Raw genomic sequence first — 14,744 nt, forward strand, 5'->3', positions numbered from 1 at the left:
TCCACCCCCCCCCCCCAGCCCCGGGAGTTGGTCTAATTTTGCTTGCCCCAGGAAATGGTGGGAAAGGGCAAGATCTTCTAGGCTCTGCACCAAGAACTTCCCATCTTTTCTTTGTTGATCCAGTCGGCAGCTAAAAGGGGCACAAAGGCTCCCTGGTTCCTGTCCGCTCCAGCCAGGGAGGTGGCTTGGTCAGTCCCTCCACCTTCTGCCCATCAGCCCCACCTGGATGCCACCCATTCTTGCCAGAAGTGTTGCCCAGGAGATGTCCGGCTAACAAGAGCTCCTTCCAATGGGGCGAATCACACAGGCAGGTAGAAAAAACGGGGGGGGGAAATGTTTATTTCTGGATTTCAGGAAAGGTCTCGATGCACAACCGCAGTCTGGGGAGGCGGCCCTTGGCAAAGGAGGTTTTCCACTTGAAGGACAGGGTGCCATAGCGGGTGACACCCCCCAGCCGGAAGGGGTGGACGTTGTTTTGGTAGTTGAGTGGGATAACCCCATGCAAAACAGGGAGCTTTGGGGGGACTGAACCTATGCAGTGGGCCACTTGGTAGAGGATCCGCTCGCCCAAATTTGTCTCTGCCGGGCTCATCGCAAATGCCTTGCTAGAGAGCACCTTGTGGGGCCTGCCATCCCCCACCACCAGCTGCTGCACCAAGGCCCGGACAAGATGGTTGCTCAGGCCAAAGAGGTCCAGCAGGACGCACAGCTGCTGGTGCCAAGCCTCAGACTCCACCCCGCCTTCCTCCTCCCGGAGTGTCATCAGGGATTGGTAGAGTGTTGAGAACATCTCCCAGTCCACAGCTTTCCCCGGGGGACGCAGGACATGCTGCCGGACACCCCTGACCCGAGAGGGGCAGACGAGGGGCACCTTTGTGGGCATGTAGAGAGAGCCCTTTGGAAGCCGCTGCATCTTGAGCCTGGGTGGGTATGGCTGCCTGGCTCTTGGGGCCAGCTTCTCAAACTTCAGAATGAACTCTCGGGCCCTCTGCTGCCACTGGCTCAGGGTCCAAGTGATCTTTTTGGGCTCTGGTGGGCAAGGGGGCTCTTCCAGACCCTCCAGAACCTCCTCCTCCCTCCTTCTTTCACCTCTCCTCTCCCCCTGGCTCTCACTTAGACGGACAGGCTGCATAGGAAACCGGCCTTGCCGGGCTTTGAGCGTCTGCTCCTGCTTTTCGAATTCTACCTTTCTATGCTCCGCCTGCCACTTGCGGATGGCGTCCCTCAGCCGCTGGTCCACCCAGTCCCTCCTCCCCGTGACCCGCCCTTCATCCGCCATCCAGGCCTTCTCCGCCTTTTCCCACCAGGTGGGCTGCTGGAAGCCTCTCTCCAACTGCACCTTCAGGGCCCGGGCCCGCATCATCAGCCGAGCGGCCCTCATCAGGGCCCGCATCCTGGCAGCAAACACTCTGGAATCTGCGCTCTCAGGCCGGTGGGCCTCCACTGCTTTCCTCAGCTCTGTGTAAATGGGAGAGACCTCCCGGGCCGAATCCTTGTCCGCCTCTTCGCCTGCCCTGACAATCTGTTCGGCGCTCTGCAGCAAGTATTCCGCCAGGTCTTTATAATGGAGTCCAGAAGGTATCTGGAGCAGGGAGACCACTTGGAAGAGGCGCTGGAAGAGCTTGGGATCAGAGCCCCCAAGACCCTCTGGCTTCGTCAAGATTTCAAGGAGCAGCTGGGCTTGGTCAGAGCAGGTGAGTTCTGTCCGAACAGCCCGTTCCTCCAGAAGCGTGGCCATGAGTGCCTCCCTCTCCTCGTTGGAGAAGATCATCACTTCATCTTTTCCAACATCCTCCCACATTTCAATTTCTTCCTCCAGCACTTCATCCTCTTCCTCCTTGGAAATGAGTTCTTCACTCCCGTCATCCCACTGAGCTTCAGCTTCCTCCAAGGCCAGTTCCTGTGGCGGTTTTGCTCTCGGTGGCTCCACAGTTCTCATCTTGGTCAAGATTCTTACCCTGGACCTTACCATCTCCCATACTCTTGCCTCAGCCAACTCTTCTGCCTTTGCCCTGGCCAGCTCCACCGCCTTTGCCTCAGCCAGCTCCATGATCTTGACCTCACCCAACTCCGCCACCTTTGCCTCCACCATCTCTGCCACCTTTGCCTCCACCATCTCTGCCACTTTCTCCTCAGCCAGCTCTGCGATCTTGGCCTTGGCCAGCTCCTCTTTCATCACTGTGCTCTTGGCCTCGGCCTGCTCTCTTCTCCCTGCCTCAGCCAGCCCTGCAACGCTGGCCTCGCCCAACTCCGTGGACAAGGTCTCAGTCAGCTCCCGCATCCTCTCCTCCATCAGTTCCCGCATTCTCTCCTCTGCCAGCTCCCTGACCCTCTCCTCGTCCAGCTCGCCCTCTGGCCCCGCAGCCAGCATCATCTCTCGTGCCTCGGCCAGGGCCTGTTCCATCACCTCAGACAGCACCCTGCCTCGGGCTTCAGCCAGGGAGCTCTCCCTCATCTCTGCCAGCATGCGCTCTCTGGCCTCAGCCAGGGCCTTCTCCCGCAGCTCCGCCAAGATGTTCTTCCGGGCCTCAGCCAGGGCTTGCTCCCGCAGCTCCTCCAGCACCCGCTCCTGGGCTTCGGCCAGGGCCTTCTCCCGCAGCTCTGCCAGTGTGATCTCTTCTGCCTCTGCCAAGATCCGCTCCTTCAGTTCAGTCAGCAGGCCGCTGCCTTCAGCCGTGGGCATCAGCCCTCCAGCTGCCTCGGCCAGCTTGCTGGCTGCCATGCTAGCCAGTCTCCGCTCCTCCTCGGAGTCCTCTGCCTCATCCTCCCGGCTCAGCGCCTCAGCCTGCTCCTGTGCCCCAGTCCCCCTCCTCTGTGTCCGCCTCATGGCTGCCCTCTTCTGCTCTGTCTCTCTCTCCCGCCGCTCCATTGACTCCCGCTTCCGCTGTTTGGCTCTTTCCCGATCTTTCTCCTTGGCCACCTCCCGCTCTTTCTCTTTGTCCAGCACTTGCTGTTTCTCCTTGCCTAGCTCCATCTCTCGGTCCCTGACCAGCTCCTGATCTTTCCCCTTGATCAGCTCCCGCTCTTTCCTCCGGACGGCCTCCCCCTCTTTTCGGCTGATCTCTTCATCTTCTCCTTCTGCTCCTTCTGTCCCTTCTCCTTCTCCTTCCTGGCCTGGCTTCTTCTCCTCTCTAGCCGCCCTCTTCCCTGGGGCCACAGACATGGTGGCTTTCCTTTTCTTTTTTTCTTTTGGCTTCTTTCCCGCTGCTGCCTTCACAGGCTTGGCCACTTCCTCTTTCTCTTCCTCTTCCTCCTCTTTGATCCTCCACATGTCTTCCAGGCTGCTACTCTCAGATTCGGCCTCTGGGCCCCTGCTGATCTCCCTCCCCATCTTGACAGCCACCACGGTCTCCTTGCTCTCCACAGCAGTCTCAGGCCAGAGCACCCACGGAGAGCTCTTCAGCAACTCCGCCATGTATCTCTTCATTTTGGCCGGCTCAGTGGTCATCTTGTCCTGCGAAGTGAGGATGGACTGCCCCATGTTCATGAAGAGGTCCCAGGACATGGCACGGCCACCCAGGGCCACGCGGGCAGAGGCCAGCAAGTCTTCCACGGCGGTGCGGCCCTCTGCAGAGGGGGCGATGCGCAGCATGAGCAGCTTGTAGAGGTCGGTGCGCCACTTGGATTTGTCCGTGCTGTACTCCTGGTTGGGGTCGATCAGGCTGCCCCGCACGGCCTCTTGCGGTTGGCTGGGACCGGGAGCCTGGCCGGCCCTGGCGATGCTGTCCTGCTTGGGGGACGGAGAGGGGCCAAGGTGCGTCTGCTCCTTCTTGACCTGCTGGTGCTTCAGCATCTCACTGTAGAGCTGGGTGCGGGTGTCCCGCCGCTGCAGGGCGATGGGTTGGACCAGCCGGGGTGCCTTGGAGGGCTTGGGGCCTTCCTGCAGAGGGCCACGGGCGTCCTTGGCCCCCGGGGGTGGCGGCAACAGGCCTTTCTCCTTCTGCCGCTTCTTGTCTCGGCGCACTTCCCGCCACGTGGAGCTGCTGGTGCTGGTGCTGCTGCTGCCGCCGCCCGCACTGGAGCCGCTGTCGGAGATCAGCTCCCGGCTCAACAGCACCCCAGAGGCGCTCTCTTTCAGCACTGAGGGGACCTTGGCTGCTTTCTGCAGGTGCTTCCTCCGGGCTGACTCGATGGCAACTGAGAGGAGAAAGAAAGGGCTGCAGCTCAGTGGGCAGGAGAGGTGGCACACTGGGGGCTGGCTCTCCTTGCGCCGGAACCCTCAAGAGAAAGGGCAGGCAAGTGCTCCCACCCAGGGGCCACCCACCCCCGGGCCTGTGTTGGGTGCTGCTGCTCACAGGAGGGGCCTGGGGGTGGGGAGGGTCCTAGCTCAGAACCCTCCAGTGGAGGGACAGGGAGGCCAAGCTGAACTGCTTCAGCTGTGACATTTACCCCTTGGGGGGTTGGCTCCTTTTTTCTGGCCAGCCCGTCCTGGAGGCCAGTTGCAAAATGTTGCTGGGCCCTGGCACACTCCCCTCCCCTCATGGATTTTCAGAGAGAACGCTTTGATGGAGGGGGATACTGTCCTGCTTTCTGTTCAGGAGCCAAATTTCTGCTCTGCACCCTGCCTTTCATGGGCAGAGGAGTAGCCATGCCCAAGATGGCAAACCCACAAGGCTCACTGGAACATCTGCTCTCTCTTGGGGGCTGAGGGCCACTTTGGCACAGGCAGATCAAGGGGCTTGGGAAAGCCATGAGGTCACAATCCATCTGTTCATCTGCCTGGGGCTCCCCCTCCCTCCCACACACACACACACAAACAAATTTCTGCAGGTTTTACAGCAACTTCGTGCCCCCGCTGCTCTGGAACCAGCAAGCTTGGAGCCGAGGGAGGCTAACTTGCCCAGGGTGGCACTATGTGGTGCCCTGGGGAATTCCCAGCCCTCCTGAGACCAGAGAGAAAGTTGCCCCCTCCCCTGATTTGGGTTAAGCCCTGAACTGGTTGGTCACTGTGTGAGATAAGAGGCTGGATTGGATTGACCCAACAAGAGAAAAAAAGAAATCTGCCCAACGGCTTAATCAAAGAATGTTAGAAATATAAGAGTCTCTGTTATCTCTTTGTTATAATTTCCACTCAGCCAATGGCTGAGTCCAGGTGGAAATTATAATAAAGAGATAACAGAGACTCTTATAATTTGAATATGATTTGATTAAGCCATAGGACAGATTCTTTTTTCCTCTTGTTGGGTCATTGGGATTGCCCACTTTCTTCTTGCAGGACTGGGTTGACCCAGCAGGGCTCCTCTGAAGTTCTTATGAGCACTAATCTGAAGATTCCTCAGAAACATGTAGCTGTTGGACCATGTGAAGGGTGGGGGGTGGGGGGCTTCTCTTGTGTTCCTGCTCTGGACATGTCCCTGTGTAAGGGACAGAGGAGGCAAACACCCCGCCCTCCCGAGGAGTCACCAAGACGGACTGGCTTGAGGCCTGTGGAGGTCCCACCCTGCCCCTGTCCCGGAAGGCTGTACTCACTTGCGCCCGGAGACTTAGCTGAGGGGGTCTGCTGAGGGGCTGAGTCAAAGAGCCCCAGCCACCGGGTCTTGGCCTCCCCATGAGCCTCTGGCACCGCTGCCTCAGCCACCTCTTCAGCCTCGGGTACAACAGACCCCAGCTTGCGCCGGCCAGGGGGGCTCCGGGTGTCCTGCTCCGGGCTTTCCTCCAGGGGGCGGTCAGCCATGAGGAAGAGATTGGCTGTCAGCCGCTTGTCCACACGGGTCATCAGCTTCTCAGAGACTTCCTTCAGTGCGCTTACGGCATCGCCCTTGGAGGCAGCTATGATGCCTGCCGCACGCAGCCGGCATGGGAAGACGGCTTGGGAAGGCTCTTCTATCTTATTCCTGCAGGGGGCAAAAGCACATCATCATAGAGGGGGCCAGCTGGGACAGGGCCCCAAGAGGCAAAGGGCAGTGGGTGGGGGTGATGCTCTGCACAGACCATTTAGGACGCGGAACTTCCACGCACCTCCAAGTGGTCAGCCGGGTCCGTGAGTCCAGGGGCACTCTGAAGGCCAATCAAGTTGCATTCTGGGTTGGAGCTTTTGGGTGCCTGCCTTTGAAGAATTGTGCATACACAGCGTGGAAGCTTCTACCCAGAATTGAACTCTGTCGGTCTCAAAGGCGCCCCTGGAGTCAAACTCAGCTCTACACATCCTGCTGTCAATCTTTGTTTTTATTTTTTGATTTCTAGACTGCCACTCTCAGCAACAGCCATCTTTGCCTCCCCAAAAAGGGCTGCTTCTCTCTCTTAAGCTCTGCCCTCCCCACATCGGCTGTATGTGGCTTTTGGCTGACTGGGGTGACGCGGCTGTTGGAATACATCTAGGAATGGGACCAGGAAGGACAGCCTTCCCCCCCCCCTCCCCACACACACACACACAGCACAGAGTGTGAGGAAGCCCCCCATGGCTTGGGACCCAAAGGCACCGGAAGGGCAGTCATCTTCCCACATCCTGCCTGGGAAGAAAGGGTGCTGGGGGGGGGGGGCTCTCCTGACTGTCCCACCAAAGACACTCATGCAATGAGCATGCAAGAGACGGTCTTTTGGGAGGCAGCCCCATAACTCTGGAACAACCTCTCCAGGGAGAAATGCCTGGCTCCTACTGCTTTGATCTCTAGACAGCAGCTGAAGAGTGCTCTCCCCAGAGGTGCGTTTGGTTGCCTTTGCTGGCAGTCCTGGGCTGTGTTTTTTTAGGTTTGTAATTTGTTTTGTTTTATGGGTTTTATTGAGGCTGTAAGCCGCCTCCTGCTCTGTGAAGGAGAAAGGACGCAAATAAAAGTTTTAGACAGACGAAGGAAGGAAGGAAGGAAGGAAGGAAGGAAGGAAGGAAGGAAGGAAGGAAGGAAGGAAGGAAGGAAGGAAGGAAGGAAGGAAGGAAGGAAGGAAGGAAGGAAGGAAGGAAGGAAGGAAGGAAGGAAGGAAGGAAGGAAGGAGTCCCTGAGCAAGTGGCCACCTTAGCCCCTTCTATGTGGTCCGTGGTCCACGCCTGGATCCAGCACAGAATGGCGGCAGGAGCACTTTGTGACAGATTTTGCAGGAAGATTGTCCTCCAGAGACCTGTCAGTGGGGTGCTGGTGTTAGCCATGAAATCCCTCCCCCCCCCAGGACACTCATCTACTGTGGGAAAGACCTCCTTTGGGGGAGTCAGACGGCTCCCTCATAGCACCCCCCACGGCTGGGACACGATGCTCCACCCTTTCCGCCCATGCCCCTCCCCCACGAGGCCCTTACAGGTCCACCAGGCTGGATTTGGTCAGGCGCTGCATCTCCTTCTTCAGAACAAACTTGTCTGTGATGCCTGCGACAGAGTCCAGCAAGGACCGGGCCAAGTCACGGATCCGAGGGTTGTCGTCCATGAGGGCTTTGGCCAGGGGGACAACGTCCTTGTCATCCAGCAGGTCCATCTTCCCCAGGGCCTCCCACGCCGCCACCCGCATCCGCACCTGTGGAACAAGAAACGAGGGTCGATGCCTGCCAGCCCAGCAGCCACAGAGAGAGTCGTGGAGCCAGTTTCTCATATGATTTCAGAAGCTAAGCTGGGTCAGCTTGGGTTAGTATTTGGATGGGGGACCTCTAAAGAACACTGAGGGGGTCATGACTAGGGTTGCACGGTCCAGTGTGGTTCAGCAACCATAGTCATGACATAGAGGCAGGCAATGACTAGCCACTTCTGAATTTGTCTTGCCTAACTGCCAGATTGTAGGAGCTTTGGCTATGCTACATATGATAAATAAATAAGCTTCCCTTCTGCAACTTGACGGTTGCAGTGGTCTGCTTTGCAGGGGTGTCATACACATGAAACTGACCGTGCATGGCATTCTGCACATGGAATGGCTGCTGAAGTTGGACTTGGAGCCCTTGCCTCTGGACTCCTCGCCAGGGCTGCAGTCCTGTTGCCCCTCCCCAACAGACATGCTGCTGCCCAAATGGCATCACCCCTAATAGAGTGACCATCGGGGCAGGGGCATGAACACCAAGTTGGGCACCAAGGCCAAGAGGGAAGAGGGAGAGCTGGTGTGGAGGCTGATCTGGCCTGGGGCAGGGATGGGAGGCATGGCTTGTATGGTCCTGTCTAACTCTGTAGTCCTCTGATTCTGCCCTATCTGTTTGGGGGGGGGTGGCCAGTGAGGGAAGAGAGACTAGGCTTCCTGAGCAGTAGGCCATGGACTGTGTGACCACCTCGCTGTCCCCCCAGGCCCCCCACACTGACCTCTTTGTGGTCGGTGTCCTGTATAAGCCGCTCGAAGGCCCGCTCCTGGATCTCGGTAGGCAGGGTGTAGGACTCGGCGATCTGGACCAGGGCAGCTGTACACATCAGGTAGGTGGAGAAGGGGACGTCGTCCATCAGCTCAAGGATGGCCCGGATAACACTGGACACGGTGATGTCGCTGGGCTTATGTCTCAACCAGGGTTTGGACACGATGTCCGCCAGCAAATCCCTCCGGCGGTGCCCTTCGGGCATGGTGCCAACCCGCCTCTTCCGCTGCACCTTCTTCTTCCGCATTTTCTCCACTGGGGAAAAATCCAGCTTTTGGCTCTCTTCCACTTGGACCTTGACATACTTCCGCCGTGGCAAAGGTTGCCTCGTCACCTCCAGGCCGCACTGGAGGGCTTCGGGGGTCCCCTTGGGAAACAGCTGGGCCCGGATCACGGAATTGGGGACATAGCCATCAGGGGCAATGGGCCACGAGCGCCCCGTCCAGAAAGGTGGCCTGTAGACCAGGGGAACGCTCTCACGCAGTGGCAGGAGTCCACGATGAGGCTGCAGAGTGACAGAGACCAGCCTCTTCTCTGGAGTTTTCCGGAGGGCGGGCTGCGGCAGGACCTGGTACCGCATGGCAAAGCCAGGCACAGGTTCCTTCATGGTTGGGGGAATACCATAGAAGTCTGCTTGGGGAAGGCTGCTGAAGTCCACACCAGCACACTCTACCACCTTGACCACGGTCTTCTCCATCACCACTTCCTTCTGGTTGGTGATGGGCTCCAGCCGCTCATACTTCTTGGCATGTTTGCCGACCTGATAGAACCTTGAAAGAGAAAAGGGGCAAGCTGAGCAGTCAGAGAGGCTTCTCAATCTCCTGCCTCCATCCCTGCAGGGCCACATCCCAGGCAGGCCACGTGGAAGTGCCTGTCAAGGCCCGTGAAAGGACCTGCCAGACCAGGAGTCCCCCAACATGGTGCCCAGGAACAGCAGGCAATAGGAGGGGCCACAACCAAAGAGAAAGGGCAGGGAGCAAATACAACAAATACACAAGGCTTGATTGGCGACTGCAGATCTGATTGGCTGTGAACATTTTTTAGAATACTCTTTTGGCAGCAGCTTCCCCCACAGCATAAGGATCTTTGCCATATGACTGATTTGGCAGCCATTTTGTGACTGGTTCCACTCCATGAGGCAACCATTTTTTGGCAGCCATTTTGTGGCTGCATTCACGGTACTATGTCAGAATCCCAAAGCGTCCCTAGGCTTGAAAACAGCTGGGAACTATTGTTCTTGGCTATTCATTCCCTTCCGGGTACGGCTTCCCCTTCAGGGTAGCAGCATCACTTCTTCCCTGAACTGAGCCCCCCAAAACTCTCTTTTCTCCCAGATTGGCCAGCTGGACTATGCTGTTTCCTCCATTGCCCTCCCGTTTCCCTGCATCTAAGCCAGGCTTAGTCCTGTGTGCAATTCCCCTCCCTCTCCATGCACACACCCTTTCTGACACCTTCTGGCCCACAAATGATCCAGGATGAATTTACATGAACAGCTTGTCCACAAGTAGCATCAAATAGTTCTTAGACATCAAGCGGGTGGGAATAAAGTGGAATTGTATTGGTTGCAGAGGCAGTTGACCAAAGTTCAATTGTCAGTGCTTGATAAGCAGTTCCTGAAATTCTAGAATGCCCAACTATCTTTGGCTATAGGATTATTATTATTATTATTATTATTATTATTATTATTATTATTATTATTATTATTATTATTATTATTATTATTATTATTATTATTATTATTATTATATTTATATTTATACCCCACCTCCCCCCGAAGGCTCGAGGCGGCTTACATAACCCCGTCCCCTAAAACCATAAAATGACAATAGAATCCGATAATTTACAGTAATGGCAACAGCGATGGCGTAATCTGCTCATTTGGTCTCCGCATCCTCAACTACAGGAGGGGGGTGACGCTCTCTACCGCCAGTTTGTGAGGGGGGGGGGGGCAGGTCTAGCCAGATCTCAGAAGCTAAGTAGGGTCCACCCTGGTTAACCCTTGGATGATCCTTGGGTGGTCACCAGGAGGTCCATGGCTGCTACACAGAGGCAGGCAAGGTCCCACCACCTCTGTCTGTCACTTGTGTTGCAAAACCTGATTGGGCCATTATAAGTAGGCTACAACATGACAACTCTTTCTAGCACCACCACAGTGGCCACCAGGTGGTGAACCTTCTCCAGCAACTCCATTCTGCCCTGTGATGACCCCCAGTGCTGGTGCAGCATCAACAGGAAAAAGGAGAGGGCCCTCTGTTTCCACCTGCGTTTTCTCCCCTCCCTCCTCCTCCCGCTTTCCCCACTTACTTAGGCACGAAAACTATGTCAAAGCGCAGGAGGAAGTGGGGCAGGAAGGGCAGCGGACGTTCGATCACATCGTCCCGGATGTGCTGAGCAGCCAGCTTGCTGAGATGCCCGCTAGGCAGATAGGTGACACACGAGATGAAATAGATGTTCTTGTTGCACCCCACCACGAGATCTCCACGCTGGTTGGCAAAGCAGACACGGCTGAAGTGGAGGCTGGTGTCAAATTCCACCAGCATCTGCCCCAGGATGTCCCAGAGGCGCACGGAGCCATCAGAGCCACCGGTCACCAGCATGCTCAGAGCATGACAGTAGTCAAAGGAGGTGATGGAGGAGGAGTGCATCGTGCCTGTCTCCTTCCAGAAGGGGTTCTTCCTGCCAGGCACTAGAGAGGCCTGGCGCCACAGCCGGACGCGGTTGTGCTCGGTCAAGACGCAGATGTAGCCCGGGATGAGCAGAAGGTAGTCAATCCGGCAGCGGAAGCTGGGGATGCAGATCAAAGGCTCCACCTCCAGGAAGGTATTTTTCTTTAATATCACATCAGACAGGATGATGTACTCGTCAGAGCCATATGAACACAGGTAGGAGGACTCCCGAGACCGGTAGGACAGGTTCCCCGAGGCTGAGAGACTGCTGAGGGCCACCACGTTCCCATCATGGATCCGACGACTCCCCATCCGATAGAGGTGTTGGGTGATAGACCGCACTCGTCCGCTTTTATACCCACTGAAGATGAAGCTGAAGGTGCGGCCGCCCAGGTCCAGGCAGCTGTAGGTGAAGCACAGCACTTTGTCATCCAGGGAATCGGTGGTGCGCAAGATGTACTTGCAGGGGCATGGGTTCTTGGTAGTGTCCAGCGCATAGATATCTGCTGTGCCCATTGTCACAAGCAACTCCTCCTGGTCTGGGTTGTATATATAGTCGAGGGCCTTCTCTACCAGCGGGAAGGGCCAAGTGACAAACAGGATCTCGCCTGTGACAGGCGACAAGAAGCGGATGACCCCGTCCTCCGTGACCGCCAGGATGCGTGCCTTCTCCGGCCCGCACTGGATCCGCACCAGCTTCTTAAGGATGGAGTTGGGCTTGTTGAAGAGCTGGTAGAAGTTGTTGACAGTGCGGATGGAGAAGGTGTACTCAGTCCGGAGGAAGAAGGTCTGCTCGCTGATGAACTGCATCTGGAAGACGGGCTCCCCAATGTCCACCCGCCGGAGGAGCTCGCAGGTGCTCAGGTTCCACTCCTTCATCAGCCCGTCCAGTGAGGCGGTCATCAGGGTGTGGACATAGTCCCGGCTGACCACACTGACGATGGCGCTCAGGTGGGCCTTGAATTGGGTGGTCTGCAGCCCCGTGTCAAAGCTCCACGCCTTGACATCACCGGCCAAGTCTCCTGCGTAGAGGCAGCTCTGGAGCCAGTTGGCTGAACAGCAAGTGAGGGACACACCTGGGTTCACCTGGAAGGCCCGAACTTTGACTCTGTTCTGGTAGTCAAAGACCAGGATGACATTTTCGCACAAAGCCACCAGCACTTGGCGCTCCTTTGCCACGTAGAGGAAGTGCACGAATTCCCCGCTCGCAATGGAGATGGTCTGTGTGATGCTCAGCAAAGGCTCTTCCTCCGGGCCAAGGGACCAGAAGGCCAATGTGCCGATGGCCCCCGTCACCAACTCACTCATCTCTGGGTTGTAGCACAGGCTCGTGATAGAGCAAGGAGAGCTTTGGTCAGAGATCAGCTGGAAGTCCTGCAAGTGGTCTCTGAAAACCCGCAGGTGGATGTCACTGCAGTAGGCCACCAGGAGGTTCCGGTTGGGAATGTGGGTGATGAGCAGGACCTTTGGGTCTTCCTCCATGGAGTAGTCTTTCTGGGCCACAGGGGCCTCACCCTCGACACTGTACGTCCAGAAACGCACCTGTAGGAGAAAAGGAGTGCCTGGGGCCACCGAGCAGGAGAAGGTGGCTGGGCCAGGGCCTTAGGGAAAGGGGCTTCTGGGGTGCAGCAGAACCAGGCCTGGGAATCCAGACCCCTGTGGCTTCCTCCAGGAGGGGAGTGGACAGGCTCCTGTGCTTGGGAGGGAGGAGGCCTGGGATCCCAACCGTGCCCTGGGAGAGGAACCAGGGAAAGACCTGGGACCAAGGCAGGCAGAGGACGGTACACAGAGAAGAAGGGCTGGGCTGGGGCAGATACTGTTCTGAGTGGATTTGCCCTCCCCACCGGTCTGCCTCTCACCTTGCTCTTGCTCCCTTTGGTGCCCCTCCAGGTGAAGGATGCAAAGTAGTTGTCTGGGCCGGAGGAGTAGAAGCAGATCACCGGCATGAGGCTGGGACAGCAGCTCTCCCGGAAAAGGATGCTTGGTCGGTCACTCAACATGACGCCTTCCGTTGCCTCCGGCATGCCCTGTCCAAGGAGGGAGAGGCCCGCAGGTTGACCACTGGAGAAGAGTCAGAACTGCATGCCCCCCCCCAGGCCTGCCACAAGGGGAAGCAAGGGCCTGCTGATTGGGAGGAAGCTGTCACACTTGCCCCATCTCCAGCCTCTTCCCTACCTTCTGGGCCTCCAGTTTCCCTTTCAGCTGGCATTTGAGCTCCTTCCATTGGGGCACAATTCGAACAGGCTCCAGCATGCTGGTGCACAAGAAGGGAGTCTCAGCTCAGCAGCTGCCCAAAGAGAAAACCACAGGGTTAGCCTGGGCCCCATTGTTTGGGGGGGGGGAGGGACCCAGGAGGCAACCACCCCCTTGTCCCCTGGGCCCTGTTCACCCAGAGGGATGTCCCCGGACAGTTTACTGGGCTGCCTGCACCCCTCGCCTTCCCCATCCCAAAGGAATTAGGGCTGATCAGGACTAGCCACTTTAAAAGCAATTATAGGAAGGATAAAAAACATGGGATGCATGCGCTAACCGTAAGATGCCCAGTCCAAATAAAATAACCTTACAGCAGCTTCACCCGGCTATGAAAGGTTGTCTTGGAGGAAGGAGAGCCGTGGCCTGGGTGGGCCAGGCTAACTCCATCCTGTCAGACCTCCAAAGCCAACCAGCAGGGTCAACCCTGGTTAGTCCTTGGCTGGGAGACCAGCTGGTACGTCCAGCGTTGCTCTGCAGAGGCAGGCCAGGGCCACCCACCTCTCTTTGCCTCCTGCCTTGAGCTGGACGGCCAGGCAAGTCCAATCTTGTCTGATCTAGTTGGTACACAAGGTCAACCCTAGAGTGTCTTGAGGCAGGAGCTAAGATGCCGAATGCTTCCTCCTGGCCAAGGGCTGCACGGGGGGCCCCTGACAGTGTGCCTGGGAACAGCTCCTCTTCTCCCCAGGAAGAACATCCTACAGCCCGTAGGGCAGCCATTCGGAGGTGGCCAGGTCTGTGCTTTACACCAGGGAAAGAGGGGAATCTTGCCTGCCCCCACTCCCCCACTCCTCCATTTCATAGAACAGTCATCTTGCACAGGGGCCCTGCACAGCGTTTCCCAGGTCGCTGGCCCAGTTCTGCCCCAGGGGGAGGCATCAAGCCCTGGACTATCATCAGCCCTGGGGGCAGAGCGGGTCCCTCCCCCGGAGGAACAACCAAGAGGAAGGTGGTTGCCAGGGATTACCTGCTGAGATCCTTGGAATCCTGAAGCCAAGACGGAACCCTGAGGCCACACGTTCTGACCAATGGGCCGCAGGCAGAGTCACCCGTGCAGACACTGTTGTGGTTCCAGGCAGGAGCCTCTAATCTGGAAAGCTAGGGCTGGTTCCCCCCCCCCCCCCGCCGCTGCCTCTCTCCGCATGGGCCAGTCCTAGTTCTCTCAGAGCTCTCTCAGCCCCACCTCCCTCACAGGGTGTCTGTGGTGGGGAGGGGAAGGGAAGGCGATTGTCAGCTGCTTGGACATTCTTTCAGGTCATGAAAAAAGCAAGGTTCCAAAAACTCATCTTTTCTTCTTTCCCTGCAGCTCTTATAGACTAGGAACTGAGACTCAGAGGGACATAGTAACCTCTGGGGCTAGGTTGGCGAAGCAGCTGGTGTTCTCAAGATGCCCACTGACAAGGGGTCCCAGGAAACAGCTCTCTCCCTTGGGGGCAATTATGCTGTGCAGGGTCTCCCGCTCTGAGTTGGCAAATACCTGGAGATTTTTGGGTGGGACTTGAGGTGGGTGGGTTTGGGAGGTGAGGGGTAGGATCTCAGCAGGATACAATGCCCAGCCCACAAAGGGGCCCTTTTCTC

The 14,744-nt window shown here is 57.2% G+C and overlaps 1 protein-coding gene across 1 annotated transcript; it reads right to left on the minus strand.

The window, feature by feature from the left end:
* Nucleotides 1-322: 322 nt before the first annotated feature.
* On the minus strand, nucleotides 323-14,121 carry WDR87 (WD repeat domain 87). The gene is made up of 8 exons (XM_077318537.1): nucleotides 13,492-14,121; nucleotides 13,092-13,203; nucleotides 12,776-12,943; nucleotides 10,555-12,458; nucleotides 8,204-9,020; nucleotides 7,225-7,436; nucleotides 5,470-5,834; nucleotides 323-4,137 (listed from the first exon to the last, which is right to left on the minus strand). Exons 2-8 carry the CDS (start codon nucleotides 13,167-13,169, stop codon nucleotides 338-340), a joined length of 7,344 nt encoding a protein of 2,447 aa, XP_077174652.1. The 5' UTR covers nucleotides 13,170-13,203; nucleotides 13,492-14,121; the 3' UTR covers nucleotides 323-337.
* Nucleotides 14,122-14,744: the final 623 nt, after the last annotated feature.

Source organism: Paroedura picta, unplaced genomic scaffold (assembly GCF_049243985.1).
Source record: "Paroedura picta isolate Pp20150507F unplaced genomic scaffold, Ppicta_v3.0 Ppicta_v3_sca21, whole genome shotgun sequence".
Classification (NCBI taxonomy): Eukaryota; Metazoa; Chordata; class Lepidosauria; order Squamata; family Gekkonidae; genus Paroedura; species Paroedura picta.